This window comes from Eleutherodactylus coqui, chromosome 10, assembly GCF_035609145.1.
Source record: "Eleutherodactylus coqui strain aEleCoq1 chromosome 10, aEleCoq1.hap1, whole genome shotgun sequence".
NCBI classification, from domain to species: Eukaryota; Metazoa; Chordata; class Amphibia; order Anura; family Eleutherodactylidae; genus Eleutherodactylus; species Eleutherodactylus coqui.
Genome location: NC_089846.1, coordinates 12,405,629 through 12,423,415, shown reverse-complemented (window position 1 = coordinate 12,423,415; position 17,787 = coordinate 12,405,629). Strand labels below are relative to the sequence as shown.

At 58.9% G+C, this 17,787-nt stretch overlaps 1 protein-coding gene across 1 annotated transcript; it reads right to left on the bottom strand.

Annotated features, from left to right (window-relative positions):
• Nucleotides 1-1,081: 1,081 nt before the first annotated feature.
• Nucleotides 1,082-14,282, bottom strand: PPP1R26 (protein phosphatase 1 regulatory subunit 26). The gene is made up of 2 exons (XM_066580237.1): nucleotides 14,158-14,282; nucleotides 1,082-5,821 (listed from the first exon to the last, which is right to left on the bottom strand). The coding sequence occupies exon 2, from the start codon at nucleotides 5,765-5,767 to the stop codon at nucleotides 2,222-2,224; it is 3,546 nt and encodes a 1,181-aa protein (XP_066436334.1). The 5' UTR covers nucleotides 5,768-5,821; nucleotides 14,158-14,282; the 3' UTR covers nucleotides 1,082-2,221.
• Between the last annotated feature and the right edge of the window lie 3,505 nt (nucleotides 14,283-17,787).

The following is a 17,787-nucleotide window of genomic DNA, read 5'->3' as shown; positions in this document are numbered from 1 at the left end:
TCCACATTAATTCCGCTGTGTGTGAACGCACCCTTAGACCAGTTTACATACATACATTACAGGACCAGGAGTAATTCAGAAGAGTGCCAAAATCTCACGTGGGTCTTCAGACCTGAACCCAAAACATCTCAGGTTGATTATCCAGGTTCGGGTCTGTAGACCGCCACGTATAAATGTGCCTTTAACAGGCTTGTGTGAAATTGGCCTTACATGCCGATCAGAGGTAGACTGTAAAATGATGTTCAGAACTTAAAAGGGGTTGTTCCCATCCCAGCAATGTATCCCCCCTCCGAAGGGTCTGGCTGCTGGGACTCCCACCCATCCCGAGATTTCAATCTGTGGTGTAAGACCTTGTTCACACAACGTGTATTAATGTCTCTTTAATTCGACATTTTACATAATTGTGCGTTTTTTCTACGTTGCGGCAGTTTCCCTAGATGATGGTTTTTTGAGACAGTTTACCCATGACTTCATGGTTCCATGATGGCGTCTGCTTGCGGCCATCGCGTACCAGTAATATAGTGTATTGATGGCCCAGTGATGGTGCAGCACCACTATCGCTAAGTGTGAATAAGGCCTTCACATATCATACGGGAAACGTGATACTTTATCTGAGAGCAGCCCCAATATTCGGTCAGGGAAAGAACGGTCGAACTCTGGCCAATGCAACAGCAAGTGGTCAATTCAACTCAGCAACATCAAAGCCGAACCCTTTCCCGGGGTATGCAGCCATTGGGGCAACCTCCGACAAAGTATATAGTGGCTCCTGCAAGTGGCGAAGTCCAGAAGGCCTCAAGCTGACTGACTACTTGGGTCTCATCTAACTGGATCTTGGCCGTAAAAGTCCAACTCTCGTCTCTTCCACCTTCTATTGAACTAAACTTACTACAACACCGTAATCCAGCAAAAACCCAAAGATCCAGCGGGTACATTTAGAATATGGGCACAGACCCCCGTAGGAATACAGTCATCGGAATGAGGCTTTATAGACAACGCCACCTGCAGGTTACCAAAACGTGAAAAGCAACAAAGGTGAAAAGCCAGCCATGAATAAGAAATTAGGAGTCTATTCAGCCTCAAGTAAAACACAGAACTCGCTTTATCTTCATACGAGGTTTAAATAACAGCAACACAATCTCCAGGAATCGGAACGCCAAGGCAGGTTGTGGTTTCTTTTTTTTTTTCCCAAGAAAGAGAGAAAAGTTTTTACATCATTTACAAGATCTACAGAATAGAAGATGCTGAAACCGAGACACAGACATTGTACAGGAAAAGCTGAAGAAACCTCCAGGACGCCGTGATCTGGGGGAACGAAGCGTTAAAAACAAAAGTCTATAAAAAAAATAAAAAAAGAACAAAAAAAAAATAAAAAAAAATTAAATCCAACAGTCCAAGAAAAAAAAACAAAAAAACAAGTGCAATAAAATCCTTCAAATGGGCTTAAAATCTACACGAAGCTCAATGTAAAAACACTAAAAGTAGGAAAAAAAAAATATTTACATTTTAAGAAATTTCACAAATTAATATTTTGGAATGTTCACAGGATCTCCAGGATTGTGAGAGGTGGATGTGAAGCAGACCAGAGACCCCCCCTAACATCAGTGGGTTACCTATATTACTGTATCAAGACACAAGTAATGAGGGTCAACTACAAAATTGAGCTGACAGGTACCACGGCACGGACGTCGTAAGCTATTAACAGCTACACTTCCTCCGCTTACTCCTGGAGCGCTACCGGCTATAGGCTTTTGTCCAGCTTACTGCTACTATGGAGGTCCGCGGATGATAGAGGAGAACTGCATCTTTCCCCAATATTCTCATGCAGCCGAGCTCTGCAGTCAGGGGTGGTCCATGCAATTGTCACCGCTGCCTATGTCAATACTTTGCCTATATGATGCAGGCTACATAATGGTTTAGGCATATCCTTACTGTATTGCCAGATTACCCTGAGAATGAAGAATAATGCAGTTCCCCAATATAATCGCCCATGTACCTCCAAAGAGAACAATCACTATGCAAGACCTTACTAGTAATATAAAAGCATACAATTCCTCCTTCATGTAAGGTCGGGAGTAGATGACATCTCTGTGGCCCCAACAGCACAACACAGTCCCATATTGCTGGGATACTAGTATAAACCTGCCCTCCCCTACAAAATAGGGGCTAGTATCAAGACCGGTCAGGTCAGTCATTCAACTATGTACAGTGGACCTATGGGAGACTACAGTACTTGCACCTCATCCTTCTGCAGCATGCTAGCTCCTGCCTCTAGGTCTCCGGCTGGACCATCAGTAACATTGGGAAACTTGCTTTCTCCCTCTATACGCACAGATGTTGCTTCGCTTGGTCTTGCTTGGGTAATGAGTGTGGGGAGCTCTCCGGCCTTGCCTGGGGTAATGACCATGGTCTCATTGTTGAGGGCTTGCTGAAAGGAGAACGGGGCCGTGCATGCAGACGTGTGAGGGGCTACCTGACTGGGACAGTACTGAATACTCATTAAGTTCAGGCCAGTGTCGTAGGTCGCAGCATTTATGGGGAGACACAAGGAGGCAGAAGCTTCTTGCACCACTTTGGTGGTTACCACATACAGTGCAGGGCGTACCATGGGGGCGCCGAGAGAAAAAGCAGGGGCTTGGACAACTTTAGGCTGTTCTAAAAGGAGTGTTTTTTTAGACATCGCCTGACAATTCCCAAGCTGTGTGATGGGTCCTCCAGGATTGTAGAAGTCCGTGGCCAGCCTGGTTGTTCCCGTCTTCCCTACATTTAAGAGAAGCTGCTGTTCTGTTCCGGAAATGTATTTAAGACCAGCAACAAAGTTTCCGGAGATTGGGATGTTCCCTTGTGAACTGTTCACACCAGTTTTCACTAGAACTCTGTCTCGAGCCTTCGGAAGGGTCACCTCGGCCGGCCTTGCAATCTTGCTTTGATCTAGAATGCACTCTCTCTTGACGATGACGCTGTGTAGCGCCGCAGCGGAGGCTATGGCTGTAGGTTTCTGCAAACTTGCTACTGGAGTTAAGGGGTCTTTATAACCATACAGATGTTTTACAACAGCAGGCTGGGTAGCTGGTGCAGCTGAGCGATCCTTCTCACGGACTTTCTGGAGAATGGTCTCAGTCACAGAACTTGATAACACCCCGGCTTCCTTTTTCATGAATGCAGGACTAACTGTGCAGGCCGACTCCCTTACGGATGCAGGACTAACTGTACAGGCTGGCTCCCTTACGGATGTAGGACTAACTGTGCAGACCGGCTGTTTTACGGATGCAGGACTATCTGTACAGGCTGGCTCCTTCATTACAGGTATAGAACTAACAGTGCAGGCCCGGGTAGTCTTAGTCCCGCTAACGGTCGCAGTGATCACGGGAGAGGTTGTCCTTTGTGCTACAGAACGGTCCGCAGACTCCCGCGCTCGGTCGGCAAGGAATTTCCTTATTTCTTGCTCTATACTATCATCGCTGTCCACCGAGCTGCTGTCCTGGGCATCGGGCAAGGCACTACTTATCTTTACAGGCTTGTCAGAGGCACGAGCTGGTTTACACTCAATGGGTTTGCTGCCAGCAGACAATTCTGTATTTCCCACTGGAGCTTTTCTCTCATCTTTCAATTTCACGTTGGTCTTTGACTTCCTAAAAGAAGTGTCTTTTGGGTCATTGGAAATTACAAGGCAGCTTTTGACAAGGGATTTGGGCTTGCAGTCCTGCTCTGTGCCACCCACTGTTTCTAATGGTCTAGTTGTTGTTTCTCCAAACCGGACCTTCTTCTTACACTGTGGTCTCCCATCTTTTGGTCTTTTTTTGCATTTTCGTTTGGACCTCAACAGATCCTTTATAGCAGAGTCCAAGTCTTCATCACTGTCCAAAGAACTACTCTTATCTCCGCTGCAGCTACTTCTCACCTTCATGAACATTTTCCGCTTACCTCCAGTCGCTCCTGGAGAAGACTCAAGACTTTCCATAACTTGAATAATGCGATGCTTGGCATCCTCCGCTTGGTGGTGATGCTTAGAAGCGTAGTCGGGGTAAGACTCAGTAGTTTTGCCTGTAGCAGATGGACTGAAGGTTAAGGCTGAATTTACTGGGCTGCTATCAACATTCAGAGACTTTGCACCTTTCTCAAGAGAGTCCTTAAGTATACCTTTGTCATTTCCTTTACTTGTCCCGGCAGTCTTGGTATTGCACGGGGGCAGACGTTTTGGGGGTTCAGACTTTTGTTCCTTTGGTGACTGTTTGGCTGAAGTGACTCCCAGACTCTCAGCTTGAGCTTTCTGAGCCAAATATGTTCTTATCTCCTGCTCTATGCTGTCGTCACTGTCAATCGAGCTGTCGCTAGGACAAGGGGACGCAGGCCGGGTTGGCAGCTTGTCCTGTGAAACTATAAGTTGACTTGCTGGCTGTGAAGGCAATATCGCTTTAGATATGTCCAGTATCGCTTCAGCGCACATAAGTTCTGCTGCCGTTTCCACCCTCCATGTAGCCGCTACCTCATGTTTGTATTCATGACTCTGGTCGGCTTTTAAATGAAAGGTCTTCTTGCTTGTGAAATCTGGAGAAGCAGCAAGTTTGACATTGGGCAGTTTTCTCTTCCTGTGGTAGGTTTTAACCTGGGGTTCTGGAGATTTCTTCATCTGGCAGTGACTAACATCTGACGTGGTACTCCTTGTGCTTTTCCCATCCTTCTCCAGAGAAGTTCTGGAAGTTGAGCTAAGGCTTCCTTCTAATTTGCTTTTTTCCAGCTGGTACAATTGAATGGCTTCCTCAATCCCATCATCACTGCTGGAGTCTGACAACTCACTACACTGCACAGGAGGAGGGGGCAGAAGTCTCAAGAGGTTCGGCTTGGCTGGGCCAGACCCAGGCTTGAGGCGAAAGTTACTTTTACAACTTTCTACTTTGGGCTTATTAGTGATAGGAAGCACATGAAGGCTTTCAGAGACTGTTTTCATGGTGGGCACCTTTATCCCTTGCTTGGGGCCTGGCTTGTCTGCGGCCTTGAAAGGTTTTGGTTTGGCTACAAAGCGACTAGTTGCGGCTTTCTTACTAGAGCCGGATGTGATCGCATTGTTGTGTAGTTTCTTCTCGATGAGAAACTGCTCAATTTCCTCATTGATGCTTTGCTCGAAGGAGTCGTCGCTCCCCACACTGTCTGGCGATGAGCATCGGGGCCAGCTCTCTACGGTAAAGGAATTGCACACTTTGTAGGAGGTCACCATGTTGACCGGATACTTCCTGGCTGGGGGACTGATCTGAGCAGATTTCACCTTGTCTGTGTCATTTTCAGTGATATTTGGGCTTTTAGCTGCAGGCGCGCAGGGCACTGGGGAAGCTCTGACCTTGTTCTTTAAGTATTCCTGGATAGCTTCTTCAATGCCTCTGTCTACAGAATCATCGCTGTCCGAGTCCAGAGAAAGACCCCTGAAATCGGAGCTCTCCTCTTTAAAGTCTTTGAACTGCACCGGGACGATGAGCGCAGCCTTTTCTCTGGCGTGTCCTTTGAAGAGGGTAGAACTGGACTTCTGTCCTTTGTCGATATTCAGGTCCACCTTTCTGTTCCACTGCATAATCCGCTCATATTCGAGGTTCACAGTCAGAGAAGACTCACCGCTCTGAGGACTGTCTACTGTGCCCTCGACATCTGCGGCTACAGGGCTACTGGCCACCTGGGCAGGCTGAGGAAGGGAGGTCGGTACTCTACAGGGTGCATTACATCCAAATGGCGTCCATTGTTTCTGAAAAGCTGCCAGAAGAGGGGCATCCAGAAGGAACATTCTAGCTGTGAGTGCGATGTCTGCAGAAGCGAACCCTCAGGAAGATATCAAACCCTAGGAGAGAAAGAAGACAAATAAGGCAAAGACCTTCATACGATTCATAGAAAACAATGTGACACTATGACTGCAGGTATGCCAGGGTGATGCCCTAATAGTCCTATCACAGGGTACAATTACTCCCACTATAGACCGCCCTACACCAGGCAAAGAGCACTTCCTGTTTGTGTTAAAGGGGTTCTGTCATTCTACACTTACCTATTCCTCCCCGGCAGCCATTAAATGAAAATAGTTCATCCTTTTACATTCGCTGTATAAGAGAGGAAAGAGAGGTTATGACAAGTGGCGCAGCGTGATCTAAGGGAAGAGAGACAGGTGCACAATCTCAAAGGAGGTGTGGCGAGGGTGCAGTGCCATTTCGGCGGGGGGACGCCACGTGGCTGAGCACCATCTAGGGGGTGCCATGAGCTGTGCAGTGTGATCTGAGAAAGGGGGGACCATGAGCCGCGCGGCGTCATCTGAGGGGGGGGGGGGGACCATGAACCGCGCGGCGTCATCGGAGGGGGGGGGACCATGAACAGCGCGGCGTCATCGGAGGGGGGGATGGGACCATGAGCCGCGCGGCGTCACCGGAGGGGGGGGGGGGACCATGAGCCGCGCGGCGTCATCGGAGGGGGGGGGGGACCATGAGCCGCGCGGCGTCATCGGAGGGGGGGGGGGGACCATGAGCCGCGCGGCGTCATCGGAGGGGGGGGGGGACCATGAGCCGCGCGGCGTCATCGGAGGGGGGGGGGGGGACCATGAGCCGCGCGGCGTCATCGGAGGGGGGGGGGGGGACCATGAGCCGCGCGGCGTCATCGGAGGGGGGGGGGACCATGAGCCGCGCGGCGTCATCGGAGGGGGGGGGGACCATGAGCCGCGCGGCGTCATCGGAGGGGGGGGGGACCATGAGCCGCGCGGCGTCATCGGAGGGGGGGGGACCATGAGCCGCGCGGCGTCATCGGAGGGGGGGGGGACCATGAGCCGCGCAGCGGGATCTGAGGGGGGGGGGGACCATGAGCCGCGCAGCGGGATCTGAGGGGGGGGGGGACCATGAGCCGCGCAGCGGGATCTGAGGGGGGGGGGGACGACCATGAGCCGCGCAGCGGGATCTGAGGGGGGGGGGACCATGAGCCGCGCAGCGGGATCGGAGGGGGGGGGGACCATGAGCCGCGCGGCGTCATCGGAGGGGGGGGGGGACCATGAGCCGCGCGGCGTCATCGGAGGGGGGGGGGGACCATGAGCCGCGCGGCGTCATCGGAGGGGGGGGGGGACCATGAGCCGCGCGGCGTCATCGGAGGGGGGGGGGGGACCATGAGCCGCGCGGCGTCATCGGAGGGGGGGGGGGGGACCATGAGCCGCGCGGCGTCATCGGAGGGGGGGGGGGGACCATGAGCCGCGCGGCGTCATCGGAGGGGGGGGGGACCATGAGCCGCGCGGCGTCATCGGAGGGGGGGGGGGGGACCATGAGCCGCGCGGCGTCATCGGAGGGGGGGGGGGACCATGAGCCGCGCGGCGTCATCGGAGGGGGGGGGACCATGAGCCGCGCGGCGTCATCGGAGGGGGGGCGGACCATGAGCCGCGCAGCGGGATCTGAGGGGGGGGGGGACCATGAGCCGCGCAGCGGGATCTGAGGGGGGGGGGGACCATGAGCCGCGCAGCGGGATCTGAGGGGGGGGGGGGGACGACCATGAGCCGCGCAGCGGGATCTGAGGGGGGGGGGACCATGAGCCGCGCAGCGGGATCTGAGGGGGGGGGGACCATGAGCCGCGCAGCGGGATCTGAGGGGGGGGGGGACCATGAGCCGCGCAGCGGGATCTGAGGGGGGGGGGGACCATGAGCCGCGCAGCGGGATCTGAGGGGGGGGGGACCATGAGCCGCGCAGCGGGATCTGAGGGGGGGGGGGGACCATGAGCCGCGCAGCGGGATCTGAGTGGGGGGACCATGAGCCGCGCAGCGGGATCTGAGGGGGGGGGGGACCATGAGCCGCGCAGCGGGATCTGAGTGGGGGGACCATGAGCCGCGCAGCGGGATCTGAGGGGGGGGGGCCATGAGCCGCGCAGCGGGATCTGAGGGGGGGGGGCCATGAGCCGCGCAGCGGGATCTGAGGGGGGGGGGACCATGAGCCGCGCAGCGGGATCTGAGGGGGGGGACCATGAGCCGCGCAGCGGGATCTGAGGGGGGGGGGACCATGAGCCGCGCAGCGGGATCTGAGGGGGGGGGGGACCATGAGCCGCGCAGCGGGATCTGAGGGGGGGGGGGGACCATGAGCCGCGCAGCGGGATCTGAGGGGGGGGGGGGACCATGAGCCGCGCAGCGGGATCTGAGGGGGGGGGGGACCATGAGCCGCGCAGCGGGATCTGAGGGGGGGGGGGGGACCATGAGCCGCGCAGCGGGATCTGAGGGGGGGGGGGGACCATGAGCCGCGCAGCGGGATCTGAGGGGGGGGGACCATGAGCCGCGCAGCGGGATCTGAGGGGGGGGGGGACCATGAGCCGCGCAGCGGGATCTGAGGGGGGGACACGGACCATGAGCCGCGCAGCGGGATCTGAGGGGGGGGGACCATCAGCCGCGCAGCGGGATCTGAGGGGGGGGGGGACCATGAGCCGCGCAGCGGGATCTGAGGGGGGGGGGGGGACCATGAGCCGCGCAGCGGGATCTGAGGGGGGGGGGGGGACCATGAGCCGCGCAGCGGGATCTGAGGGGGGGGGGGGACCATGAGCCGCGCAGCGGGATCTGAGGGGGGGGGGGACCATGAGCCGCGCAGCGGGATCTGAGGGGGGGGGGGGACCATGAGCCGCGCAGCGGGATCTGAGGGGGGGGACGACCATGAGCCGCGCAGCGGGATCTGAGGGGGGGGACGACCATGAGCCGCGCAGCGGGATCTGAGGGGGGGGGGGGGGACCATGAGCCGCGCAGCGGGATCTGAGGGGGGGGGGACCATGAGCCGCGCAGCGCGATCTGAGGGGGGGGGGGACCATGAGCCGCGCAGCGCGATCTGAGGGGGGGGGGGACCATGAGCCGCGCAGCGCGATCTGAGGGGGGGGGGGACCATGAGCCGCGCAGCGCGATCTGAGGGGGGGGGGGGGGGACCATGAGCCGCGCAGCGCGATCTGAGGGGGGTGGGGGGGGACCATGAGCCGCGCAGCGGGATCTGAGGGGGGGGGGGGGGGGACCATGAGCCGCGCAGCGGGATCTGAGGGGGGGGGGACCATGAGCCGCGCAGCGTGATCTCGGGGGTGGGGGGGGGACCATGAGCCGTGCAGCGTGATCTCGGGGGGGGGGACCATGAGCCGTGCAGCGTGATCTCATCTCAGGGGGGGGGGGGACCATGAGCCGTGCAGCGTGATCTCATCTCAGGGGGGGGGGACCATGAGCCGTGCAGCGTGATCTCATCTCAGGGGGGGGGACCATGAGCCGTGCAGCGTGATCTCATCTCAGGGGGGGGGGACCATGAGCCGTGCAGCGTGATCTCATCTCAGGGGGGGGGGGACCATGAGCCGCGCAGCGGGATCTGAGTGGGGGGGGGAACCATGAGCCGCGCAGCGGGATCTGAGGGGGGGGGGGGGACCATGAGCCGCGCAGCGGGATCTGAGGGGGGGGGGGGGGACCATGAGCCGCGCAGCGGGATCTGAGGGGGGGGGGGGACCATGAGCCGCGCAGCGGGATCTGAGGGGGGGGGGGGGGACCATGAGCCGTGCAGCGTGATCTCGGGGGTGGGGGGGGGGACCATGAGCCGTGCAGCGTGATCTCGGGGGGGGGGACCATGAGCCGTGCAGCGTGATCTCATCTCAGGGGGGGGGACCATGAGCCGTGCAGCGTGATCTCATCTCAGGGGGGGGGACCATGAGCCGTGCAGCGTGATCTCATCTCAGGGGGGGGGACCATGAGCCGTGCAGCGTGATCTCATCTCAGGGGGGGGGGACCATGAGCCGTGCAGCGTGATCTGAGGGGGGGGGGGGACCATGAGCCGCGCAGCGGGATCTGAGGGGGGGGGGGGACCATGAGCCGCGCAGCGGGATCTGAGGGGGGGGGGGACCATGAGCCGCGCAGCGGGATCTGAGGGGGGGGGGGGACCATGAGCCGCGCAGCGGGATCTGAGGGGGGGGGGGGACCATGAGCCGCGCAGCGGGATCTGAGGGGGGGGGGGGGACCATGAGCCGCGCAGCGGGATCTGAGGGGGGGGGGGACCATGAGCCGCGCAGCGGGATCTGAGGGGGGGGGGGACCATGAGCCGCGCAGCGGGATCTGAGGGGGGGGGACGGACCATGAGCCGCGCAGCGGGATCTGAGGGGGGGGGACGGACCATGAGCCGCGCAGCGGGATCTGAGGGGGGGGGACCATCAGCCGCGCAGCGGGATCTGAGGGGGGGGGGACCATGAGCCGCGCAGCGGGATCTGAGGGGGGGGGGGACCATGAGCCGCGCAGCGGGATCTGAGGGGGGGGGGGACCATGAGCCGCGCAGCGGGATCTGAGGGGGGGGGGGACCATGAGCCGCGCAGCGGGATCTGAGGGGGGGGGGGGACCATGAGCCGCGCAGCGGGATCTGAGGGGGGGGGGGCCATGAGCCGCGCAGCGGGATCTGAGGGGGGGGGGGGGGGCCATGAGCCGCGCAGCGCGATCTGAGGGGGGGGGGGACCATGAGCCGCGCAGCGCGATCTGAGGGGGGGGGGGGGGGGGGACCATGAGCCGCGCAGCGCGATCTGAGGGGGGGGGGGGGGACCATGAGCCGCGCAGCGCGATCTGAGGGGGGGGGGACCATGAGCCGCGCAGCGGGATCTGAGGGGGGGGGGGGACCATGAGCCGCGCAGCGGGATCTGAGGGGGGGGGGGGGGACCATGAGCCGCGCAGCGGGATCTGAGGGGGGGGGGGGACCATGAGCCGCGCAGCGTGATCTCGGGGGTGGGGGGGGGACCATGAGCCGCGCAGCGTGATCTCGGGGGTGGGGGGGGACCATGAGCCGTGCAGCGTGATCTCGGGGGGGGGGACCATGAGCCGTGCAGCGTGATCTCATCTCAGGGGGGGGGGGACCATGAGCCGTGCAGCGTGATCTCATCTCAGGGGGGGGGACCATGAGCCGTGCAGCGTGATCTCATCTCAGGGGGGGGGACCATGAGCCGTGCAGCGTGATCTCATCTCAGGGGGGGGGGACCATGAGCCGCGCAGCGGGATCTGAGGGGGGGGAACCATGAGCCGCGCAGCGGGATCTGAGGGGGGGGGGACCATGAGCCGCGCAGCGGGATCTGAGGGGGGGGGGACCATGAGCCGCGCAGCGGGATCTGAGGGGGGGGGGGGGACCATGAGCCGTGCAGCGTGATCTCGGGGGTGGGGGGGGGGGGGACCATGAGCCGTGCAGCGTGATCTCGGGGGGGGGACCATGAGCCGTGCAGCGTGATCTCATCTCAGGGGGGGGGACCATGAGCCGTGCAGCGTGATCTCATCTCAGGGGGGGGGGGACCATGAGCCGTGCAGCGTGATCTCATCTCAGGGGGGGGGGACCATGAGCCGTGCAGCGTGATCTCATCTCAGGGGGGGGGGACCATGAGCCGTGCAGCGTGATCTCATCTCAGGGGGGGGGACCATGAGCCGTGCAGCGTGATCTCATCTCAGGGGGGGGGGACCATGAGCCGTGCAGCGTGATCTCAGGGGGGGGGACCATGAGCCGTGCAGCGTGATCTCAGGGGGGGGGACCATGAGCCGTGCAGCGTGATCTCAGGGGGGGGGACCATGAGCCGTGCAGCGTGATCTCAGGGGGGGGGGACCATGAGCCGTGCAGCGTGATCTCAGGGGGGGGGGACCATGAGCCGTGCAGCGTGATCTCAGGGGGGGGGGACCATGAGCCGTGCAGCGTGATCTCAGGGGGGGGGACCATGAGCCGTGCAGCGTGATCTCAGGGGGGGGGGACCATGAGCCGTGCAGCGTGATCTCAGGGGGGGGGGACCATGAGCCGTGCAGCGTGATCTCAGGGGGGGGGGACCATGAGCCGTGCAGCGTGATCTCAGGGGGGGGGGACCATGAGCCGTGCAGCGTGATCTCAGGGGGGGGGACCATGAGCCGTGCAGCGTGATCTCAGGGGGGGGGGACCATGAGCCGTGCAGCGTGATCTCAGGGGGGGGGACCATGAGCCGTGCAGCGTGATCTCAGGGGGGGGGACCATGAGCCGTGCAGCGTGATCTCAGGGGGGGGGGACCATGAGCCGTGCAGCGTGATCTCAGGGGGGGGGACCATGAGCCGTGCAGCGTGATCTCAGGGGGGGGGACCATGAGCCGTGCAGCGTGATCTCAGGGGGGGACCATGAGCCGTGCAGCGTGATCTCAGGGGGGGGACCATGAGCCGTGCAGCGTGATCTCAGGGGGGGGACCATGAGCCGTGCAGCGTGATCTCAGGGGGGGGACCATGAGCCGTGCAGCGTGATCTCAGGGGGGGACCATGAGCCGTGCAGCGTGATCTCAGGGGGGGACCATGAGCCGTGCAGCGTGATCTCAGGGGGGGACCATGAGCCGTGCAGCGTGATCTCAGGGGGGGACCATGAGCCGTGCAGCGTGATCTCAGGGGGGGGACCATGAGCCGTGCAGCGTGATCTCAGGGGGGGACCATGAGCCGTGCAGCGTGATCTCAGGGGGGGACCATGAGCCGTGCAGCGTGATCTCAGGGGGGGACCATGAGCCGTGCAGCGTGATCTCAGGGGGGGGGGGGGACCATGAGCCGTGCAGCGTGATCTCAGGGGGGGGGGGGACCATGAGCCGTGCAGCGTGATCTCAGGGGGGGGGGACCATGAGCCGTGCAGCGTGATCTCAGGGGGGGGGGACCATGAGCCGTGCAGCGTGATCTCAGGGGGGGGGGGGACCATGAGCCGTGCAGCGTGATCTCAGGGGGGGGGGGACCATGAGCTGTGCAGCGTGATCTCAGGGGGGGGGGACCATGAGCTGTGCAGCGTGATCTCAGGGGGGGGGGGGACCATGAGCTGTGCAGCGTGATCTCAGGGGGGGGGGGACCATGAGCTGTGCAGCGTGATCTCAGGGGGGGGGGGGGACCATGAGCTGTGCAGCGTGATCTCGGGGGGGGGGGGGGACCATGAGCTGTGCAGCGTGATCTCAGGGGGGGGGGGGACCATGAGCTGTGCAGCGTGATCTCGGGGGGGGGGGGGGACTATGAGCTGTGCAGCGTGATCTCAGGGGAGGGGGACCATGAGCTGTGCAGCGTGATCTCAGGGGGGGGGGGACCATGAGCTGTGCAGCGTGATCTCAGGGGGGGGGGGACCATGAGCTGTGCAGCGTGATCTCAGGGGGGGAGGGGACCATGAGCTGTGCAGCGTGATCTCAGGGGTGGGGGGGACCATGAGCTGTGTAGCGTGATCTCATGGGGGGGGGGGACCATGAGCTGTGCAGCGTGATCTCAGGGGGGGGGGGACCATGAGCGGTGCAGCGTGATCTCAGGGGGGGGGGGACCATGAGCTGTGCAGCGTGATCTCAGGGGGGGGGGGACCATGAGCTGTGCAGCGTGATCTCAGGGGGGGGGACCATGAGCTGTGCAGTGTGATCTGAGGGGGGGGGGACCATGAGCTGTGCAGTGTGATCTGAGGGGGGGGGGACCATGAGCTGTGCAGTGTGATCTGAGGCAGGGGGGGGGGGGGGAGACCATGAGCTGTGCAGTGTGATCTGAGGGGGGGGGGGGGGGTGGACCATGAGCTGTGCAGTGTGATCTGAGGGGGGGGGGGGGGGTGGACCATGAGCTGTGCAGTGTGATCTGAGGGGGGGGGGACCATGAGCTGTGCAGTGTGATCTGAGGGGGGGGGGGGGGGACCATGAGCTGTGCAGTGTGATCTGAGGGGGGGGGGGGGACCATGAGCTGTGCAGTGTGATCTGAGGCAGGGGGGGGGGGGGAGACCATGAGCTGTGCAGTGTGATCTGAGGGAGGGGGGGGGACCATGAGCTGTGCAGTGTGATCTGAGGGGGGGACGGACCATGAGCTGTGCAGTGTGATCTGAGGGGGGGGGGACCATGAGCTGTGCAGTGTGATCTGAGGGGGGGGGGGGGGACCATGAGCTGTGCAGTGTGATCTGAGGGGGGGACCATGAGCTGTGCAGTGTGATCTGAGGGGGGGACCATGAGCTGTGCAGTGTGATCTGAGGGGGACAATGCTGTGTAGAGCGACCTGCGCGGGATGACGGCCTGCGTACTGCCTGGACGGGGGTTGCGGCCTCCTTCTGCCTGCAGCCGGCTCAGCCCTGCTCTTCTCCCCGCCCTCTCCTCTCCAGCTCCCGGACCTTCGCTTCCACAGCTCTTGCTGCTGCTGCCGCCGCCTTCTCCTCCCCCCTGCCCTCAGCACAGGCCGCCTGCCCGCTCCTCACTCACCTCCTGAGCCGCCAGAGCCCCAGCACAGCCCGGAGGAGACCTCTGCCCATCCCGTCAGTGGAGCACGGACACCGGGAGACGAACCTGCACCTCCCCACAGCAACAGACAGCACGACGGCGGGAACCCGCACGTAGGGACGGGAGGAGCGTGCAAGCGTCCCCAGCCCCGTGCGTCAGACATCAGCGTTACCATGGCGACGGATACAGGCCTCACTACTCCTAGTAGGCCGCGCCCCTGCAGCGCATCCTCCAGCTGCTGCTCTTGTCAAGGGCCGTTAGAGCAGCCGTAGAGTTGTAGCTTCTCCCCCCATAAACGGCCATAACTAACTTCTCCCATCTGCCCGGCACCGTTGGGAATGACGTTTTCACTACTGAATCACACGCCATACGATAATAACCATATAGTGCCAAGGAAACGTGAGCCGCCACTACCGCGCCGCAGCGCGCCTGTTATCCCATTAGTCACTGAAAAGAGCGAATGTAAGCGACGGTTGTCAACTGGGTGACGAGCGAGAATTTGTTCACTGGTCGCTTCGATCAGCTCACCTAAAAAATAATCGCTGGTTGATGATCTTCTGGTGTAAACAGGGAAATGTTTGTGCCTCAAGGCCTAGACAATAACGGCAGGGAAGCGAGCGCTACAGCGACCGCGAACACGAACAAGTGAACAACAGTCGCTCCTTGTAATAGCACTCAATAGGTATTCGTACGCTAGCAACTTGCCGAAGCGAGTATTCCGAGGATCCCGAATAGAAGTGAAGGTCCTGCTCACAAGAGCTTACAATCTATGAGGATATAGGGGGACACAAGAGCTTACAATCTATGAGGAACTAGGGGGACACAAGAGCTTACAATCTATGAGGAACTAGGGGGACACAAGAGCTTACAATCTATGAGGAACTAGGGGGATACGAGCTTATACTCTGCGAGGAACTAGAGGGACACAAGAGCTTACAATCTATGAGGAACTAGGGGGACACAAGAGCTTACAATCTATGAGGAACTAGGGGGACACAAGAGCTTACAATCTATGAGGAACTAGGGGGACACAAGAGCTTACAATCTATGAGGAACTAGGGGGACACAAGAGCTTATACTCTGCGAGGAACTAGAGGGACACAAGAGCTTACAATCTATTAGGAACTAGGGGGACACAAGAGCTTACAATCTATGAGGAACTAGGGGGACACAAGAGCTTACAATCTATGAGGAACTAGGGGGACACAAGAGCTTACAATCTAGGAGGAACTAGGGGGACACAAGAGCTTACAATCTAGGAGGAACTAGGGGGACACAAGAGCTTATTATAATCTATGAGGAACTAGGGGTGAGGGTCCTGTTTCCAAGAGCTTGCAATCTATGAGGAACTAGGGGGACAGAAGAGCTTACAATCTAGGAGGAACTAGGGGGACACAAGAGCTTACAATCTAGGAGGAACTAGGGGGACACAAGAGCTTATTATACTCTATGAGGAACTAGGGGTGAGGGTCCTGTTTCCAAGAGCTTGCAATCTATGAGGAACTAGGGGGACACAAGAGCTTACAATCTAGGAGGAACTAGGGGGACACAAGAGCTTATTATACTCTATGAGAAACTAGGGGTGAGGGTCCTGTTCCCAAGAGCTTACAATCTGTGAGGAACTGGGGGTGAAGATCCTGATCACAAGAGCTTACAATCTATGAGGAACTAGGGGTCAGGTGCCTGCTCCCAAGAGCTTACAATCTATGAGAAGAAGGCTAGAAGGTTGAAGGAGTGTTTAAACTGGGGACTGGGGGGGGGGGGGGGAGAGCCTTCCTCTGGATCAACCAGGTGGGTGAGGGAGGATGGTGGAAACAGGCTGAACTAGATGGACAATGTCTCCCTTCAGCCTAACATACTATGTTACTATATAGGGGCGACCAAGGAGCGGGCCCACAGCCGAGGAGACAGCGGGATAGATTGAGGCCTTGTCACGGGGCTCTACCACCTCCTCTCCTGGGGGTAGCACGGGAACCGTCTAAGTTACTACTGGGGGAGTTTTACGGGGTAACCCAATACATGGTTCACCTTAATGTCCTGTCACTCGTGTTGCCACCGTTCCATCCTCTGCGGTGAATCTAGATGGTTGAAATAAGTAGTTCACACACAGGGAAATGCTTCAAAGCAAATCCGGGAACGGTTGGCAGTGCTCGTTTACTTGTAAACGGTAACAGTCCAAAACAATTTACATAGGCCATCAGGACACTGGTGCAGGTACAATTAGTGGTGCGACAGGGAGGAATCGCAGAATGACAGATGAGTCCACAGACCAAGTTATCTGCAGGGTTCTGTTTCCAGCCACTCTCTTCTCTGCCTCCAGCTCTCTACCGGTCAGCACTCACTTTTAAGAAGTAGCACTCCGCGCTGCATCGCGGCTCCTCTAACTCTCTCAGTCCTCCAGGTCAATAGCAGGGATGCCAGGGTGAATTGTACCCAGGGCACACACAAGGCAATCACTCTTCCATCCTGGGCACGATTTCTCCTAAGCACTCACAAGTCTCCACTCTCTCCAACTTGAAGACTCCACTACCTCTCTTTGACTTACTTACATACACCTTGCAATCACATATATGGAACAAGGTCACATAACTCACAACAAGATACATTTTCCAGACATAACCCAGACAGTAACCTATTCAGTGCTGCAGAGGGGAAATACACATCAAATTCATTCAACATAGAAGAAACTAACAACACATAGGCACAAGGCAAATGCATTCATACTTATGGAATGGCCCCGTTAACTCTGGGCCACTACAATAGGCTTGCTTGCAATCTATGAGGAAATAGATTGTAAGCTCTTTTGTCACTCCTATGAGGAAACAGGAGTGAGGGTCCTGATCACAAGAGCTTGCAATCTATGAGGAAATAGATCACACAACACAGATCACATTACGTAGCTCATCGTCCTTAGCAGATCTCACTGCGCAGGCACTCACTGGGGTAGAGGCGGGGGTAGATGGTAGTTTGGAAGAGCAGGATGAGCAGGCAGGAAGCTGGGTGACATAAGGGGTAAAGGGAAGAGAACCAGGGAGGCTAGTCCTGAACTGGCACACCCCAACAAGTTTGCAAAGTTGTCAGATGAGGCGGAGGTCATTACAGAGCCAGCACCCCTGCTGCATGACATGCCCTCTGAACACCAGGGGGATAACTGCTCCAGTAAGATGGGGACGGGGAGTGCAGGGCAGTCTACACAGGCCATAGTGGTGGGGGACTCAATTATAAAGGGGACAGACAGGGCAATCTGCCACAAAAAACGGGATTGTCGAACGGTGTGTTGTCTTCCTGGCGCTCAAGTTCGACACATCGTGGATCGGGTTAACAGATTACTGGGGGGGGCGGGGGTGAGGATCCAGTAGTCATGTTGCACATTGGCACCAATGAACAAATTAGAGTTCAATGGAGGACCCTCAAAAACGATTTCAGGGACCTAGGATCCAAGCTTAGGGCGAGGACCTCCAAGGTAGTTTTCTTGAAAATACTACCTGCACCACAAGCCATACTAGAAAGGCAGCAGGATCTTAGGGAGGTAAACAAGTGGCTCCAGAGTTGGTGTAAGAAGGAGGGGTTCAGGTTCCTGAAGAACTGGGCTGACTTTCATTTTGGCTACAG

What these genes read in the sequence shown, in the direction of transcription:
- PPP1R26 (XM_066580237.1), bottom strand. Translation starts at nt 5,767, where the DNA reads ATGTTCCTTCTGGATGCCCCTCTTCTGGCAGCTTTTCAGAAACAATGG.